Source organism: Numenius arquata, chromosome 20 (genome assembly GCF_964106895.1).
Source record: "Numenius arquata chromosome 20, bNumArq3.hap1.1, whole genome shotgun sequence".
Classification (NCBI taxonomy): Eukaryota; Metazoa; Chordata; class Aves; order Charadriiformes; family Scolopacidae; genus Numenius; species Numenius arquata.
Window position 1 is genome coordinate 7,064,399 of NC_133595.1, and position 18,879 is coordinate 7,083,277.

At 38.8% G+C, this 18,879-nt stretch overlaps 1 protein-coding gene across 1 annotated transcript in view; it reads right to left on the minus strand.

Moving 5' to 3' along the window:
* Positions 1–18,879, minus strand: part of CFAP74 (cilia and flagella associated protein 74) — a 40,291-nt gene that overhangs the window by 13,089 nt on the left and 8,323 nt on the right. The window contains exons 10-22 of the mRNA XM_074161604.1: positions 18,296–18,506; positions 17,226–17,408; positions 16,015–16,158; positions 15,221–15,339; positions 13,728–13,794; positions 13,228–13,317; positions 11,660–11,833; positions 10,356–10,530; positions 9,274–9,386; positions 8,702–8,824; positions 7,465–7,586; positions 3,418–3,546; positions 533–620 (exon numbers count right to left, since the gene is read on the minus strand). Of these exons, the coding sequence (XP_074017705.1) occupies positions 533–620; positions 3,418–3,546; positions 7,465–7,586; positions 8,702–8,824; positions 9,274–9,386; positions 10,356–10,530; positions 11,660–11,833; positions 13,228–13,317; positions 13,728–13,794; positions 15,221–15,339; positions 16,015–16,158; positions 17,226–17,408; positions 18,296–18,506 (1,738 nt within the window). The remainder of the gene's footprint in view (positions 1–532; positions 621–3,417; positions 3,547–7,464; positions 7,587–8,701; positions 8,825–9,273; positions 9,387–10,355; positions 10,531–11,659; positions 11,834–13,227; positions 13,318–13,727; positions 13,795–15,220; positions 15,340–16,014; positions 16,159–17,225; positions 17,409–18,295; positions 18,507–18,879) is intronic.

Here is an 18,879-nt window from a genome sequence, read left to right on the forward strand (position 1 = left end):
AAAGATAACCACAAAAAAGTTATTCTACTCTATCCCTTGACATTACCACATGTAAGTGTAACACATCCATCTTCAACTTCAGCATCGTTCTCCCAAAATAAGCAATAGGAAGTGTCTCTTTGATAAGCATAATTAAAAAAATAATAGCTATATCTCAAATTCCGTATGCTAGAATGGAATCACACCTGCATCTCCAGGGAATGTAAACTCTAGGAATACGCTACAACTGCCGTACAGACCAGAATAAAACCATTGTGCCATGGGATTGGATAACTCTCCAGTACAAAATAAACTCCCGGGGAACAGGTGAGCACGAACTAGGAAGGATGTAACTGTCTATATTGTAAACACACTAACAAGAAGAAACTATCAAACCTGTATTATCACTTTAAGCTCCTTTTACTATTATCATAGGACTTACAGCTCAGCTAGTAAAGAACTCATCTAAAATTAGGTATCATTAAATGAACACTCACTAAAATAATTTCTATCTACTCTCAGTCTCACAACCAGCATAATAAAGATCACTAACCTTATCCACAATTAGTATCATTACTGGAACTTCCAGAATTCCTGTCTCTTCATTAAAATAGCTCCCTGCGTCTTTGGGAAGAGAACGCCTAAAAATCAAAAAGTACATTCAATTTCATAAAAATATTGTGACTATTTTCTAGCTAAGGGGAATAATAAACTTCTGATGGATGTATTTCTGAAGAAAAAAACAAAACTTGTTGCTTAAGTTTTATCATTTACAGGTTTTAATCTGAACACAGTATTTGTGCTCAAACAGGATGTAGTTGGTTAAGCATCAACTCCAACGCTTCACTGAACACAGAATAACTGGCCTTGGACATTCATGTTGGATTTTTATTTTTTTTCTCTTAAAGGCAGGATTTTGGACACACAGGAGTTGGAGGGAGTTACACACAGATCTGCATCCATTTATCCTGTTTTAAAATGCCATCCAGTCATTTAAAATTCTGAAAAAATTTAAGGCTTACTTTATAATCAGAATATAAGATTTCTGCCTCTTTGCTGTGACCACAGTCCATCACCAGCCTCACCTGGGTAACCATTTCCTTTCGACACTGATGTTCACTAATTACCAGCCAGTTTGAGGCGGAACCAATTGTATCACAAAGCACAGAGATATAAAGCGAAACAAGCTTAGAGACTGATCTGTCTGATCACACCAGACTAGTAATTTATAAGAAATGTGCATTTTTCTGTAGCAGAAGCATCTTGCTCTCATACACTGAGTTTCAGAGCTGCGAGCCCAGCCACTACAAAAGCTCCAGCATTTTTAGCTCCCCTGGGCTATTTATAGCGTCTTCCAGCACCCGAGGGAACCGCTTCCTGCTCTCAGGTCTCCACAGTGAGAACATTCCTACTACTACTGGAATTACAGTCAATTTTTAACTATTCTTTAACAATACATTTAATGAATAAATAGCACCCACTCTGTCACCACAGTGATCTGAAGTCTTGCTGCCTCTTAGTTTGCAAGTCTGAAATGTGACTTTAGAAGGTGGTTTTTAAAGGTATTGCTGACTTGTTTAAAGACAGGAACTGGAGTTAAGACAAGGTAGAAATAAAGTATCAGCTTTTGCCTTGTCCCAGCACATTAGAATAGCAGAAGAAATTAATCTATTACAAAATAATCCAGAGGAAAAAAAAAAGTGTATGTACACAGTGATGGTGACTCTAAATTAGCGTTATGCCTCGGGGAAAAGATACTGAAATCCTTCAGATTGTTCTCCGAAAATGGCATCGTCATGCTTAAAAGCAATTAAAGGGAAGCATGAAAGACAAATCAGATTTAGACTGCCAGCATCTGCAGGACTAGTTCCAAATGCAAAAACCTAAGAGATGTGGTATTTGGGAATTGTGAAAGTCAGCAAATTGGAGAACTTGCCTTCAAATAAACAGAAAGCGTCTGCTTCAAACACCCAGAAAGTCAGGAGTATTGTAAGCTCTGACCAAGCATTTCAGCATGCACACAACACTCGGGAGAACTTCCTGAGCCTTCAGGCATCTCTTTGTTCACTTAGTATTGCTGAATGAGTCTTTTTACTTCTATGTTACTTTTAAAACAGCTATGCTATTAATATAGCTTATAATACTAAGTCAGTGAGGAGGCACTTGCAGAGACATGTCACTGCCTCAGTGCCTCACCTCACCGTGCCGCCAGCTCAGCTGTCAGACACGCACTTCCCCTGTCTCTCAGGTCTTTTAAAACCGAGCTGTACACTGAAATAGCCCGATACTTGTGTGTCAGAAATGCCTTAATCTCATCAAATCTCCTTTCTGAAGCTTCCCCATTTTTCAAAGGAAGATTAATGTTCTAAATGCAAGCTCTGCTTCTATCCACTCAGTAACAGCGCTTCACAGCATCTGGAGTTCAGGAACTGAAAAATGTCATAATAACAGTTACTGTTGTTGTAATCTGATAGGACTGAGACGCTGGAAGAACTGTAAATACTCTTAGTTCTTTGAATACTAAGCTGGTGAAAGTTTCACAATCAGTGATTTGACTCCCAATTTAGAATCCAGAGATGCCAAGCACATCAGTTAAAAACCAGATACACTGACATCAGTGGGACTAGATAACCTATATGAAAAAAGCAGCAGGTTTGCAGCAGCAATCAGTGCAGGAGCTGCTGAATTATTTGGCTGTACACCAGAATTAAGATAGATATAATTTAATTTGTATTTGAAAATAAGTGTTCCACTAAATTCTTTAGGATGGCAATGAGGAGGTAAATAAAATTAACAGTGGTCAACAGGAACTAATGTATTTAATTTTTTAAAAACTAGAATTCTTTGTTTCTTATAACTGAGTTATGTTTGTATAGGTAGATGTATCATGAAATGGAGAAGAGAAACTTGCTGGGATAAGGCTTTTAGGATCTTAGTAAATGTTATAAAAAATGAAGATCAATAAATTCATATTTTGGAGAAAAATGTACCTGGGCAGGAGAGATATGAACAGGAAACCCAACCATTCTTACCTTAATTAGCAAGGCCAGGACTTCTTGTCCAGAAATGATTTAATCAGTGATGCATGAAGTAGCCACCTGGCCTAGAAAGCCTCTCTCTTGGATAAGAATAGCTTCCCCACAGAAACGGGAGCAGCCTCCCAGGAACGCAACTGCTCAGATTTTCACACTGCTGCTGTCACCACAGGAAAAGCCTTTCCTGGCAGGTACGGGATCCAAGTTCATTTCCTCCTTGAGCATCTGGCAACTTTTACAGGGGGGAGAGGGAGAGGACTAGGACTGCATTGACACCAGCAGCGTCAAGGCCAGCCCGCTACAGTGTGAAGGAAGAAAAATCTTTGACCTGCCCAGGTTTTCCACTGACAGCTTCCTACAGATAGTGTCTTAAATACTGAAAATATTAACATTGTTCGGTTACCTGGGCAGAAACTTCAACTGCAGACTGAAGGATGACTGCGCTTGGATGTAACCTGTTTTTGGAAGTAGCTCCATGTGCTTGCTCAGTTCTTTGCATACTTCAAACTTCAAACACAATGTGGCTTTTGCTCTGCAAACGGATCAGTTGTGCTTAGGTGGCGTTTGCTCTCAGAGTTTGATCCCGCCCAGATCCCCACCCCGTGCATCTCTACTCCACATTACAATTATAACTATTCCAAGCTTCCTTTGGAAATGATAGGCATGTAAAACTGCTACAGCCAAATCACGCAGATGTATTCTCTTTTAAGATAAGTATAGAAAACAAGGCTTTGGAAGTACTAGAAGTAAACCCAGCTGTATTTCAAACACACAGCTGATGGGAACATAATTATCAAAGTGCAACACAAGTCAGGTCAGGGGAAAGTCAAAGCCAAATTATTGTGAAATATCAGCTAATTATATGCTCCTAACATACGTTCCCTCTATCGGAATCAATAGGAAGCGCTCACTCAATGTCTGAGGCATCTAATTGGTCCGAGCCGCAGCACAGAACCCATGCAAGATGGAAAAGGAGTAATCTTCTTGTACTGCTGGGTCCAGGCTATGTGACAATTGGTGGTGGGTGAGATGCAACAAATAAAAACCTGTTATTCTGTCTGAGAAACAGGAAAATGAAGACCAGCAACCCCGAAGTGGGGCCAAGGATACCTAGACACTGCTTAAGTGGCTAATGAGCACTTAATGTCCAGCCAGTTGTCAGAAGAATCAAGAGAATGAACCTGAAAGAGAATACTACACCTAAAACATCAACATGCACCCAGTTTGTGAATTCCATTCATCTTCATAATCATCATCATTACCACAAATCCTTCAATACCTAAAATTAAGCTTCTACAGGCAAAAAAACCCCTCAAATTTGGAGAGGGAGGGAGGGAGGGCTGTCTTATGTATCAGAAACACACAGAGTACTGCCACTTTTGGGCTTTCTCCCCAAAACCGTGGTGGTTTCTTTCAAATAATGTGAATTCACAGATCTCTTGTAACACCTCCTCTAGCAGCAGAGATTCTACAGAGCTGAAAATCATAGTGTGATCAGTTTGCCCTATGAATAGCATACTGGAAGCCAGGAAACATCTCCCTGTTTACTGAATTCTGGCCGTGTTAGAATACAGCGATAGCCACAAACCATGCCCTGCTTTGGAATTTTATGCCTGTGTGCAAAATTGCCAAGCAATTTACAAATATTTCAGCTTGTCATTTTCCTTCTCTTGGGCTGGTTTACAAGCTGTCAGTCCAGATGGTCTGCTCTAAATCAACAGCTCCAGCATGTGGTACTGGGAGCCTGGAATGATTTCTGACTGTTGACAATCTAAGAGAACTATATACTACTTCATTAAATCAGTGCAGATTAGAACCTGCCAAAGAAATTACTTTTCAATGTGATTTACATTGAACAGGATTCTGATAAGCAGCATAAAGGATGAAAGTGTCTTATTTATGCTTCCTGATTACCATATTCTATGTGACCAGAAAAAAAAACACAAAACCCAAACCAAACCCATTATTAACTAACATTTTGCAATTCTATAGAGCTTGCTGGGACACTTAAGTGCCAGAGAGAACTAACTTGAAAACTTGATCTTCTACTTAAGCTATAGCCTACAGCGTCAGCAGCAGTAAGATACAGGCAAGTTCTTTCCATGCTGCTTCTGTCAGAAGTTAGTGTATTAGTGGTGAACTAAAAGTTATAGTAAATTATATATATATCATCTCCCCCAGTCTGGACCAGATTTTGCCCTGAAAATCTAAAGAATTCACTAACTACAAATTTTAGGTTGGTGGGTTTTCTTTCTTTTCTATAACTAGTTAGGGATTGGGACAGAAATTTGTAAGAACATTCCTGAATAGCAGGATTATTTAAGTATCTAATTAACATTTAATTAAAACTCCTAGAATGTGTTGTAGAAGTTTTGCTACTAAGATTCCACATTGACTAGATCTGAGCTTGAGTTCTCACCAGGTAAGGCACAGCCGCAGCTGTCAGACCTTCCCAGCTGGGCTGTGGGAACCTCCCCTTTGCTCTCCCTCAGGGAATGGTTGCTGCCAGCAGTAGTTCCCAGACAGCACTGGAGTAACCCTTTAGCTGATACACAGCTCACACAAAGCCGTTGGAACAAACTATTATCTTTGTTTGTTGACAGTAATTTCAATGCTTCTTTGTAGCCTGATAACTGATCCCTGGCTCTGGCTCCTTTGTACATAGTTCCAAGACCACAAACCTCATGGAGACTCCCTTTCCCCAGTTTTTCACTATTGCAATTAAAATACAGCTACTTACCAGTCTAAACCAAGAAATTGTTCTTGACTTATAGTAATTTTTAGCTATTTTCAGCAGTTTAAGTTCATTCTGTTCAAGAAGGGGTTTGACACGGACCATGTAACAGTGAGGAATCTTCCGATACACACTACAGAAAAGTTTCAATAGCTACTACAGGAAGTAACTTCTAACTGATCAATGAAGTCTATCTACTTTTGCAGGATAAAAAGTTGAGACATGATATTCCTGAACATGAAATATTTTGAATTTCAGCCCAAATGACTGTATAACCGAGACAATTTTTACTAACCATGGAGACTTGGGTGGTAAATCAAAGACTTGATTTGCCAAGGTACTAAGGACAGTACACTACATATTAACTGCTCTTAATTTAGGGAGACTTGGCACAGGATCAGCAGGATTCTTCCCTCAGTCAAGAAGTTTTGCCCTAAGCAATTTGACAGCTTCTATCTTTGGGATCCCCTTGAAATCTTAAGTTTTCATTAGGAGAGTTATTCAGCTTCTATACTTATAAGTTTTATCCCTGGGTTATCTAGACCAAGTAAAATCACTTACATAACTTGTGCTTGTCATATCTGTAAGCTGAATTTCTGAGATAACAGCTTTACTCATTTCTTTCCAACTGTGAAGAATCTCTGCAGTCTGTAATTCTGGTAAGAGGTTTAGAATGGATGCCTTCTACAGAACCAATCTCTCCCCCACCCTCCCACAAACCCACCCCAATCCTATTTAAATAGAACCTAAGAAATGCAAATTGTTAAAATAAGCATTCAGTAGTGACTGCAGTAGGTAGAGGGAAGACACCCAGCACCTGAAGACAATTACAAGTTCATGCAACCACTTTCTAATAGCATGAAATTTCTGGGAGCCAACAAGCTGAAATATTCTCTTTAAATTCCAGTGCAAACAGAACCAGTCTCCAGACATTACTGACCTGGACTACAGAAACACCCAGCTACTTTTTCCCCTGTAAATGGGTATTTGGGGACTATCCATGTACTTATGAGGGATCTGTGACTCCAGTACAGTGCTTAATGCCTACACAGGTTAGGAAAAGTTGTACCCTTCTTATTTTATAATAAATGCAAAAGGATGGATGTGGTTTATCCAGCATCATGTCCCAAGTCTGTTATGATGGACCTCAATAAAGAACAGTTGGCATGAGGCTGGCTTCCACATCGTAAGTCTCCCAGGGTTTTTAATTAAAGATAAAATAGCTGATAAATAACAGGGAACACAAAATATTATTTCTTTCTTAAAAGTTTCCTGGGTGAATCAACTATACTCAATGTGCACTTAATCTTAAGACACATTTTTCTCCCTAATCTTTAGTGTACAAATTCCACATGATGGAACTCCATGGGGTTGCTATTCCCTGAGGACTTTACAGTCCCACCACAGAACAGATACAACAGAGGGAATCTTGCAGGAGTGGAGAGGCACATATTAACCCGGAGACATCACAGCTACAGCTGGTGTTGGGAATCTGGGATAGCAGGATACCCGAGTCCAACTTCTGTGGAAGTGTGGAACTCTGAGGGCTTGTAATCAGGGCATCCTCCTGAAATGCCAAGGGAAAAACCAAGCTGTTCTTCAGCTTCTTTTGATGACAAGATGTGTCTGTAATAACGGAACCTCAAGACATCACCTCGTGATTTAAGATTGTGTTACTTAGCTATAGAAAGAGCTGATAATGAAAAGATTACTCACCTGCTTTGGATTACAATGCAATCCTGATAAAGCCGGTCATACATACAGATCTTTAAATCAACATTGGGATTGGACACCCAGACCGGCACATCAATAGAAACTCCAATGGCACTAAAGAACAGCTGTCAATACATAAATCAAGAGTGTAATTATTTTTGTTAATCTCAAATTCTTACTGATCTAGACAGAATAAGAATTTCTGCTATAAACTACAGCTGAGTAAAATATTTTATTATTCCTATTACAACAGATTCTTTAATTAGGCAAAGCTATGAATATAATTTGTAAAATACAACCTAGATGTTATGGTGTCCCAGCAGAAAAAAAAATTATTATTTGGTTTGGATTCTTTGACAGAGAACATGAAGGAAGAGAGTGCTGCCCTTCATGCTGAAAAGAAATATTTAAAGTGCATCCAGCTAAAGTGAATGTGCCATAGTTCAGAAACTCAAGAGCCTGCAGCCTGTTTAGCCCGCAAAATGTAGTAATGGCAGCACAGCACTGTAATTCCCATAACGACCTTAGGTCTGACACCAGTGACCACATTGCTCAGACTTGGATAAAATGATCCAGAGGGAGAGGGCACCCATAGGTACCCATATGTACCAGCACCAGTGGCTCCTTATGTAGACCACTCCATCTGCAGCACATGGAGAGAGCCAAGACTGGCCTCCTGAGCTTCTTGGAAGTTTTTCTTTAATATTTTGGCAAGCTTCTGTGAACTGTTCCCAGGCAGAATTTGGCTTCCAATAAAGTGTGGAATCAAAATATGCTGAAGTGGTAACTAAAGTTGCCATCTCTTCCAGCTTTCACACATCAGTTTCACTACTGCATGCTAAGTAATTCCAATTCTGACATATCCAAAAGAAAATAAACTACGTACGTAGGCAATAGAGAATAATACTTTTGTATTTGTTTCCAGGACATTAGATGTCTTCCAGCACGATGTCTGATAAAATGGGACTATCAGGAGTATTTGCACATAAATGTAAGAGAATCAACAGGTTTCATAACCATACTGCATCAGAAAGAAGAGCTGTGATTTTCATCAAACCACATAACACAATCACGTGGTACCTAGTTATTTCTTACAATGTCCATAAACACGTCTTCCTCTACCTCCTTTTCCTGGTTCTAATATAGGATTCCAAACGATTTTAATTCTTGGGAAAAGCAGTAGGAGAATTTTAAACTCTTTTACAGTGTTTTGAAGCAAGTCTTGCACAAAATCACTCACTGGTTTGCAGTCCGGGTTGTCAAACGTGATCACAAACTCCGCCTGCGCATCCCCAGGGATAGTTGGGACAAATAGAATCTGAAGTTTGACTGAGCTGAAGGGTCCAATTTCACCTTCAGTAACCTAGATAAGAAGTAACACGTTTTTAATGAAAATTTGACTGTATTACTGTAGTTGGCCATAAATTGTATTAAAGAAGCAATATTTACTCATACAATCAAACACTCAAGTCTGACATTCCCAGACGTTCTTCCTTTTCCACTGTCACTAGAATTTGTATAACCACAGAACGACACAGCAGAAAAATCAGTTTGACAAAAAAATAGGAAAAAGAAAAGAGTTAAATTATGGGAAATGTAAATCTCTACAGAATCTCAGCTCAGATAAGTCTTTATAGATCAAAAGAGCAAGTATCATATGATTTAATTTTAAGAATTAACTGTGATACAGTGAAATCCAGCAGGCTTGGAATTGATCATGTACTTAAGCATTTCCCACCAGAGCCCAAGAAATTTATTTGGTGTAGGCTTAGACTAGTGAAAACCTTCTCTGTACCTCAAGAAATGCATTACCTTTCCAAGCATAAGTTCAACTGGTGTTTCCTCAGCAGAAAGTTCTACTAAATTATGTGCATTGTCTGTGTCCAGAGCTGATCTGGAATTTAATACATCTTGACCAAGTTGTTCTGGGGGAAAAAAAAATAAATCATAAACAAACCTCCACAAAATCCTGGATGCGTGTATAGATTCGCTACACAAAAATATCAACCAGAGCAGAAGTACACTCCAGTTCCACTACAGAGTAACAATATTAATGTTTCAGTAGGATGAAGTATGTATCAGAGACTGTTCCATCAAGAATGCAAATTCAGCTGGAAGTGTGAACTGGGCTTCAAGAACAATTTCTGTGGGACAAAGCAGCACAGTCAGGAGGACCTGCAATGCAAGTGAAAGTGCTGCTTCACTTTCTCTTCAAACAACTGTAATGAAGTAATGCATCACAAGGGAGACAAAGCTCACTCTGGACTGGATGGCAGTAACGAACTGGCAACCATACAGAAAACCGTATTTAAAAATAAAACCCACCCACAACCTTTCCGTGGAAATTTTAATTGGAATGATCAATAACCCAGAGAAATATTAAAGAATACAGATAAAAAAATTAAGTCTTTCTTCTACACAACTGGATTTTATTAAGCACATAGTAAACATTAGGAATGAGATGGAGAATGTCTGAGGATGTTCATCTTTCTGCTTCCTTGTTCCTAGAATTACAGACTATAAAAATAAACCTGTCATGTGGATTTCTATTCCGAGAAGTGGGTATTCAGTTGCTGAGACAAGAATGATAACAATTTTGCAGTTTCTGTACACGAGTTGGTTTCTGTGTTCTTCTGAGACTGAATTGTTGATCGCTAATGAGAAGTGAGATTCTCCGCTGCTTTTGATATAATGGTGTCAGTACGTTATTTTTAGTCACTTTTTGTGAGGCAGCGTACAAAAGAAACATACCATTACTACTAGAATGATGAACTACTTAATTTACTGAGCAACTTTGCAAACTGAATCCCACAGTTCATCACAGGAGACTCTACAAATGGATAAAGCTTAGCCAGGGAAGCTGCACTGCCCGTTTTCTACAATGCTCATCTCACCTGTGGAACTATCACTCTGGCTCACGTCCACCCTCTGCGGCTCCTCCTGGGCTGCGCTGCAGCGCCTTTCTTCACTACCCTCAGGACAAATTCGTTCCTTCTTTTCAACTACAGATGTCACAGGACTATTGCTGACTTTCTTTTCAGGGACGCAGGCACTGAAGTGTTGAGTAACCTGTTAGAAAACACAGAAAAACCCCATTTTCTGCTGTGACTGTTCATCCAGCTTTGACCAGCTCCAATTTTGTCAAGGAGCTGCAAATCAGACTTGTGTTTTCTTGCAACTCTTCCACATGATAAATAGAGAAACGTGCTGCACTTCTAAAAACTGCACATTCTACTAGACCTTTACCAATGAGCAGATTTAACTTTTGCTGGCTGCCCAAAATAGGTAAACAATTCAATGGAAGCAATACAATAGTGTTAATTAATTGACAATTAACAGAACGAACATTTTTCTAGTGGCAACACGGGCAGTTCTAAAGTCAAAGCTAAGTCTGCTAAAACTAGCCTTCTATTTAATACACACCTACAAAAGACAAAATACAGAAGGAAAACCACAGATACAGGCGGTGTTATTTCACAAATTCTCTATTTGAACCACACTTAAGGTAAGGATGGTATGAGAGTCGAAACCCACAGCAAACAGCTCAGCTGTTTCCCTGTACACACTATTTCATGTGGTGTTTCAAAAGAGAGGTCCTTCAGTTCATTTAACACTGTTTATTATTACAGTTTTCAGGCAACAGCCCTCAATGTAATTCTTAGTTTGACTAAAAAGATTTCTTCCCTTGTAACAGCTTGTCCGTAGCGCTGACTGTTCTTTTGATAGAAATTTGAACAGCTCTGAATTTTTAAAGGAAGATCACAGGCTAGTGCTCCCAGTTCTCATTACCTTATTGCTAGTTTTGCAACAGTTTGCATTTTTCTGAAGTCTAGGAGCTCAGATTTGAAATTACCGTCAGAGTCTCCTCTTTTAACTAAGTATTTTTTCCTAGTTTTCATGGATGTGGAGGAAATAGCAATAAATCAGCATAATAAAGTCATTAGCATAAATGACTAAAATGTTAAAAAAATTATCATTGTTGGTTTCCCTCCCAAATAACTGTTTTAAATTTGTTTTGTGATGTTTGTGGGTCTAACAGATTACACTAAGATATGCTAACCCAAACAAACTACTAAAGGTTTGACCAGACAATCTTCCAAAGTCTCTTCCAACCTGAGCCGTTCTACGATTCTGTACAATTCCACCACAGTTTGCACAGCAGGTTTCTATCAACGTAGGGAAATGTGTTTGAACCTACCATTCTTCCAAGAGAAGGTTTTGCTGTTGCTCTCCATGTACTGCTGTCACCTGCTGATGTCTGAACTTTGAATCTTGTTCCCAAAGCTCCGCTGTTTGTCAGGTTTATGGTCCGTGAAATTGTCTCTCCCACCACATGGCTGCCAAAGTCAATGAGCTCTTTATCTAGTGCCAGCTGGGAGAAGATAAACCATTAATTACTACTGTCCTAGATAGTCAGTAATGTCAACTGAATGAGCATCCACCTTTTCAAGAATAGGACTTTAAAGTTGTTATTATCATTTCAAAGACAGTATCAAATAACAACATAAACTGGGGGTGTCCTCCTGCCTTTTTGTAGCAGCCAACTCATTAAAACAATGTCTTGTTAAACTGAGCCACTTCCCTCTCAGCCCGCTACATGACAATGAAAAAACTGGTAAAATTCTGTTCAGAGTAGCAGCTTGTGTAAGTCTTCAGAAAGTTACTGTGGAAGTAGGTAATATTTACATACCTATTCAACATTGTTGCTATTATGTTACAGTAAAATGGTTTTACTAGCATCGAGCTGAAAAGCAAGCTGTATTTAACATCATATACTGACTACATATCAGTCTATAACTCATCCTATCCTGTTTCTTTGAGCTACTGTGGTTTACAACCAGTTTAAAAAGTAATACACTACTTCATATACAATTTTTAATGACTTTGTATCTGGGTATGTAATAAAGAAAGGATAGTAATTCAAGTTCAGGCATCAAAAAGACAAAGACAACTTGGTTGCTTGCTAGTCTCCTGCTTACAGCTGAACTCTTCCCACTTCCAGGGTGTAAAGCATGGGAGTTCCCCTGTGTAATTAGCACACAATGATATGAATTCTCTAGGTGAAAAAACCTGCTCCTTAGATCAGAGATTCATGTGCTGGCTTTGCTGAGAATGGCATTGCGCATTCTCATCTTCAAGGTCTTTTAACTGAAAACCACCAAGGAGTCCTATCCACATAGTCAGGTTTAAGTATGAAATATCGATGTGATATTCCAGCTTCCTACAAGTGCTTAATATTAAAGCACATCCTTAAATACTTTGCTAGATCGCCAATATCATAATTATAGTGCAGTATCTTTCAGTTACTTCCCCCCTTCTATCTTCTAACAGATTATTCTGGATTTATTTCTCTGTTTCAATGTGCAGTCCAGGAAACAAACTTTCCATGCAATCTTATTCATTCAATTTACTGAAACGTAACAACACAAACTCCAGGAAGACACTCATATGGCTAAAGCCTTTTAAAAATTATTTTTCCATTTTTATTATTAAGTATTTTCCCAGGGTATCCCAAATTTTGCATTTGCCAGTCTCATTTCAATACTGAGCATCTCCTTGCATAACCTTTTTCCTCCAGCATTGTATATTCTCACCTATAATTTCTTTTGGCCTGTAAAGCCAAAGCTGCTCTTAGCTATGAAGGAAGTAATTTAAAAAATGTTCAAATTTGTTTATGTTGTCTCACTTTCTATTACTGTTGTTCTACTGACACAGTGTCACTTACAGCCACTAACAGTTACTTAACTGTAACTTAAAGTCACTTACAATGCACCTCTTGGCTGTACATTTCAACGGAACAGAAAAAGAACCTGTCTGTGCCATAAACATGACTTCCCCTTCCAGAGTTTCATTTATCTAGGAAAAAAAATAGAATAAACCCCATCAAGTCATTTGCAAAGACTTAGCCTACGTAGTCTGAGGAAAAATACTTACACTCCTTCTCTGAGTAGCATTAAAATGTATCTCTAGGGATTCTACATTTCCACTTTAAAACAGTCTTTGGTAACTGCCTGGCTGACTTTATCTGCACAATATTATAAAGATACTCCAAGAACAGAGTGACAGGCATTTTTCTAAAACGTGTCCTTAGAACATGCCTTATCACAATTCAGAGCTTGAACATGCACACAGTTGACCAAGTACAAAAGTACCTTTTCTAGAAATATAGTTTGTTTCCTTGTTAACAGCTAAGAAATTAATGATGTTTTTTATTAGACTAGTGGATTATATTAGGATTGCATAATTTAGGACTCAGGTGCACTTACCATTGGCTTAAATGTTACCACTAATTCACAAGACATTCCAGAAGACATTTTGCCAGGTGGGTTGAAGCTATGGAGATAATTAACATAAAACACCACATTAAAGCTATGTAGGAAACATCCAGCTCCTATTCTGGTAACAATGGCAGATTTTTATTTCCCCCCCCTACTTGGATTAATGACTTAGAAAAGTCAGAATGAATGACAGATTAATGAAAAGCTACAGAACCCTGCTGCAATTGTAAAACTACAAAGGCTGATTCTTTACTGAGGTTTTGCTCAGAAAGCCTTAAAGTGCTTTTAAAAGGCAAGAATTATTGCCTTCATGCTACAGAGAAGAAGACTGAAGCCAAACAGGTGAAGTCAAGGCTCAATAATATCAAGAAGAGGGTGGCCCAATCTCCTGTTCTGATGACTAGGAAGCAGCCGTCTCCTGTTAATCCATTTTGCATGTCGCTCTGTAACATCTCCCCTGGCCAAATAGCAAACCAAGAGGGGGAAAGAAGAAAAAAAAAAAAAAGGTAGCTGCAAATGATTAGGGAGCGTGGTGCTTGCTGCAAACTGTATCCAAATTATCTTGAATAGAAACTGCCACTTATTTCAATGCCTCATTTCACGGTCTCTGTGATGCAAGTAAAATGCCCATCAGAAGACAAGAAATCTCACAGCTGCACTCTCCATGAAATTATTAAGGCCCTACTGGAGACCTATTCTGCCTGACAGAAACAGAAAGGAAGCCAAACGAAAGAGATAAGTCAATGTTGTGAGCCATGGGAATACCTAAGCAAACCGAAACACAGAACATACGTGCTACTCACAATTTTATCCAAAAAAAAATTTAAAACTAAACAAGAGCAAGATGAAACATTTTCAAACAGAAAAGGGAAACCGTTTGGAATTCAGGAGCTTAAAATGTGAATAGGGCAATAAGGAATTGCATACTGACCTTCAGAACACATCACTGGCAGTTTCTCCTGAGAAAGACTAAGGAATTTCAAATGTTACCTTGACAAACTATTTATGATTTAGAGTACAGGCTGCCAAACACACACTGCCCTACACTACAAATAGACTCCCACTGCATGGAGCTGTAATAATGCTCATTTTAACCATTAGAAGATAGCTTATTAACAAATACAGTGCCTGTCTGTCACTGATAACCGATAATAAAGAGATTCTTTTCCCCTTTTTAAAAGGGTCTGACATTTTTGGAAAAAAGCTTTCTGCTTGTTACCACCACAGGTCTGTGTTGCTTCCCACAGATCTGGTCGCTTGCTGTTACCGCTACAGAAACCAATGACATGTAGCTCGGGCTCAGTAAAGCCTCTTCCTTCTCAGCTCTGAGACACAATTCCTTTCCTCAACACACAAGAATAGAATGTAATAATTTAGATGTATTTACTGAAGTGTATTTAAATTGCTACAGAACTTGGTTACATCTCTTGTTGCGGCACAAAGGTCAAACAAGCAAAGAGTCTACAGTAAATTTTACTTACTGAATACTGATGAAGTCCTTGAGCCATTCGCTGACTCCCACTAGTCTGCAGAAATTAACACTATAGGATGCATTTATCAAAACTATCTTCTTTTTGTAGATTTGACCAACATCAAAATCCTTGGGATACCAAACATATCAGGTGGTGAGAATTACAGGAAGTAACATTTACAGATGTAATGACAAAACAGAGTACTTTTACTATACTACTGGGATCACAAGCCTGTGTGCAAAGTACTGTATAAACCCATAAAGCATTGCCTTGCTCCAAACAAGCCCTTTCAAAACATACAGACTACAAAGCCCGGAAACTCCTGCTTCATGGATGGGGCAACGTTATCTGGGTTTGTGCACAGTAACGCACCAAGCTGCTCTGTCACATTTGTGTCACATTTTAGACTGTGTGTGGCAAGGATCATACAGATTTTTTGAACACAGAGCGAGGTGCCACTGTCTTCCAGTGGAATGCTTCTGTGCGAGGCACAGGCTCCCAGCCCGTAACAAAAGCCAAACGCCATGAAAGCTGTACACCTGGGCACATCCAGTAACACACAGCTAAGGAGGGTCCTGCAGGTGAACTGGCAGCTGTTTCTCCGGCACAGCAAGAAGCCCTGTCTGATGCACCACACCAGCAACCTTTTCCAGTCCGCAGAAGTAGTAGGCAGAAGTAGACCAATAAGAGACAACAATAATTTTTCTTTTCTTCCCAGCACAACAGAATTTTGATCAAGACATTGGTATATACATTAGTAGATACAAACATCTTTCTAGATGCTACGCAGAACAGCCACTAACCTGGAAGTGAATGCAACTTGGTTTACTATAGAAAGTACGTCCCTTACATTCATGACCAGACACTATTTGTTTGGGAGAAATCCCAGTTTGGAATTCCTCCGTTTTTTCCTCCAGCTGCTTTGGATCCATTTCTTCTTTGGATATCTAATAAGGAACATCAGTAAAAACCACCACAACTGTAAGTAAGTGTGATCACAGAATCCATAGCTATCTCAAAGTAGAAAGGTCAGTGAACAGAATCTCTTGGTATCTGGCCAGCCTTTCCCTGCTTCTCTCCAGATCAAACTCAGCCTCCCAGCTTCTATATGAAGAATTTAATTTATTCTCTGTTGTCTGTTCTGTAGCTTATCATCCCACGCTATGACATAATGTTTTTAATGGCAGTATTAGCTCTTCTGCACTTAAAAAGTTCTTTTCCCCTCAAATTCTTAAACAAATACTCATTCAGAAAAAAAATCAGCTAACTTCACTGGAACATTTCAGTTACACTCCAGTGCTTCTTTCAGGCAAGTATATGAATTTGTCCTGACATTGTTTCTTTTTACTTGATTATGAAGTAGAAGACCTTTAAGAGCAGACATCTCAAAAAAGCAGTATATGCAAGTATACATTGGAATAACAATATCTTAACTCCACAATTCCACTCTGTAAAAGTGTATTATTTACTTCTGTTTAGAGTACAGAATACTATTACTTTGCTAGATGTATTTTTTTTGCCTAGTATGGTACAAAAAAGTTGTTTCCACATAAAGCACCGTTTGTAGCCAACTCAACAGAAAGTCGTGTTTAGTTGTTTTCAACTCAAACAAGTGAACATGATGTGATGTATGTCTTCACACATCTCTGAACTAAAATTGAAGTATTATTTTCTCTTCGAGAGAGAGCGAACTCCACAAGAAGTGTCAAACAGCAATTACTCTGATGATATCCTCACACCTGAATCTCTACATCTATGTGATAAAGTCTGCATTTTAACTGCAAAATAGATAATTGTTTTTAAGCAAGGTCCCTAAACCAGCACTTGCCAGTGTCATTACTACAGATGTACACAACTGCTGGAGAGGCAAATGAAACTTTTCTAATCCATTAAAATAGTTCTATGGATACTGTCAAAATTTCATAAAGACTAACTTCGCAAGTCAATTACAAAAGAACCCCACCCGCACTTTTTTGTCTTTTCTATTTCTAACAACAGATATCAGAACACTTACCTTACGCAAGTCACATTCCTGACTCCAAAGCCCTGGGAACTCTGGTTCCACTAGGACCTTGTCCCTCTCTTCCTCATCTTCATCACTTTCACACAACACATCACGGAGTGTTTCTTCAGAAGTCTCTCCTACAGATGCAGTTCTCTCACCAGCTGAGGAACAAGCTGGTGGAGGGCACCACGACTTTTGTGAAAGAACATAAATTTTGAAGATAGTTAAAAATTACTGGAGGACAGTTACTGCAACAAGCGTTTCTGAGGAGATCTTCTAGTACAAAAATGGCAGATCTATAAAGCTCAGAGGCCAAAGATGACAACTTTGGTTGGTCACTTCTTAAGGCACTAGGTACAGACAAAATCTTACATTAAAAGCTTCTCTGACATTAGCTGTATACTACGGGAGGTTAGAAACTAGTCCTCCGGCATGAAAGTCTCGACTGTAGCTTTTCAATGTTTTGTGTGTCACAGAATGACCAAGGACTTTGTTGTTTTATACGATTATTTCTACCAATACCTCTCCCTCACCCCTTTTCTTTTAAATACCTAAAGATTGCAAGAAGCCACTAGTTTCAGCAGGGAATTCAATTCATTCCATTTTCCAGGTCAGAACTCCCTGGAATACTGTGCAGATAAAGAAAACCTATGCAGGAAGCTGATTCTAGAGAGAACCACTTACTCCTCTTTAATACAGTGGAAACATTTCTCTTGTGCTGACAAACTGATCTGAATCCTTATTCAGGGATGAAGGTAATTAAACTGGAAGTGACGGTAGTTTGCATGGTTTTTGATGTCTGTTGCAATTCACATGTTTGAAACTTCACCTCTTCTTACAAATACCCTTAAAAAAACACCCTACACCAAACAGGACAATGTCTTTATTCATCCAAGCATCAACAATCAAGAAAAGGGAAAGTAACAGTCATTAAGAGATCTAATGGAGAAATTACTCCACATTTATTCTGTACTGTCCTGTATTCGGTTGTAGGCTGTGTTATGCACAGGCAAAGGAATTCACTGCCCTGCATCTTTATAATAAATCTAAAGACAGTTAATTCTTAGGCTTGTGTTTACCTGTGATATTGCTCCAGCTGAAGCTTTGCAGGTCTTCTCAATATATTGCCATGTTCTCATTCTCCACAGTGCAGAATCCTGAAGTTCACCACCACCCTTAATTGCCTTAGTACAGGACTCACTTCTTTTCTGCTTGTGAATAGCGGCTTTTTCTCGCAAAATTTGAGATACAATCTCAATTTTTCTTGATTTTTGCCGTTCTCTATAAGCTCTGTAATCCAATGTTGTAAGAGATATTAAACCAACTATGGTTGTTTACTAATAATTTTAACTACAGTCCAGTTTCTTTTGAGCTGTTAAGCCAAATGGCAAGTCTTTAAATTGGGTGCAGTGGTACTTTGTGTTCAGACACCAGGCTATTCAAACATTTTATTGCAGACTAAGTATATTCAATTACAGCTTTTGGAAGTTGAGAAGTTGACAAAGCATAACAGTCATCACTACTGAAAACAGTTTTTAAATAAATTTCCCAACCTAGTTAGCTAATTAAACAAAACTACCTATCTGAAATCCAGTGGATAAAGGTAAGGACATAAGTACTGACCTTGAAGGATATGAATTCAAAGCTACGTACAACTACAAAT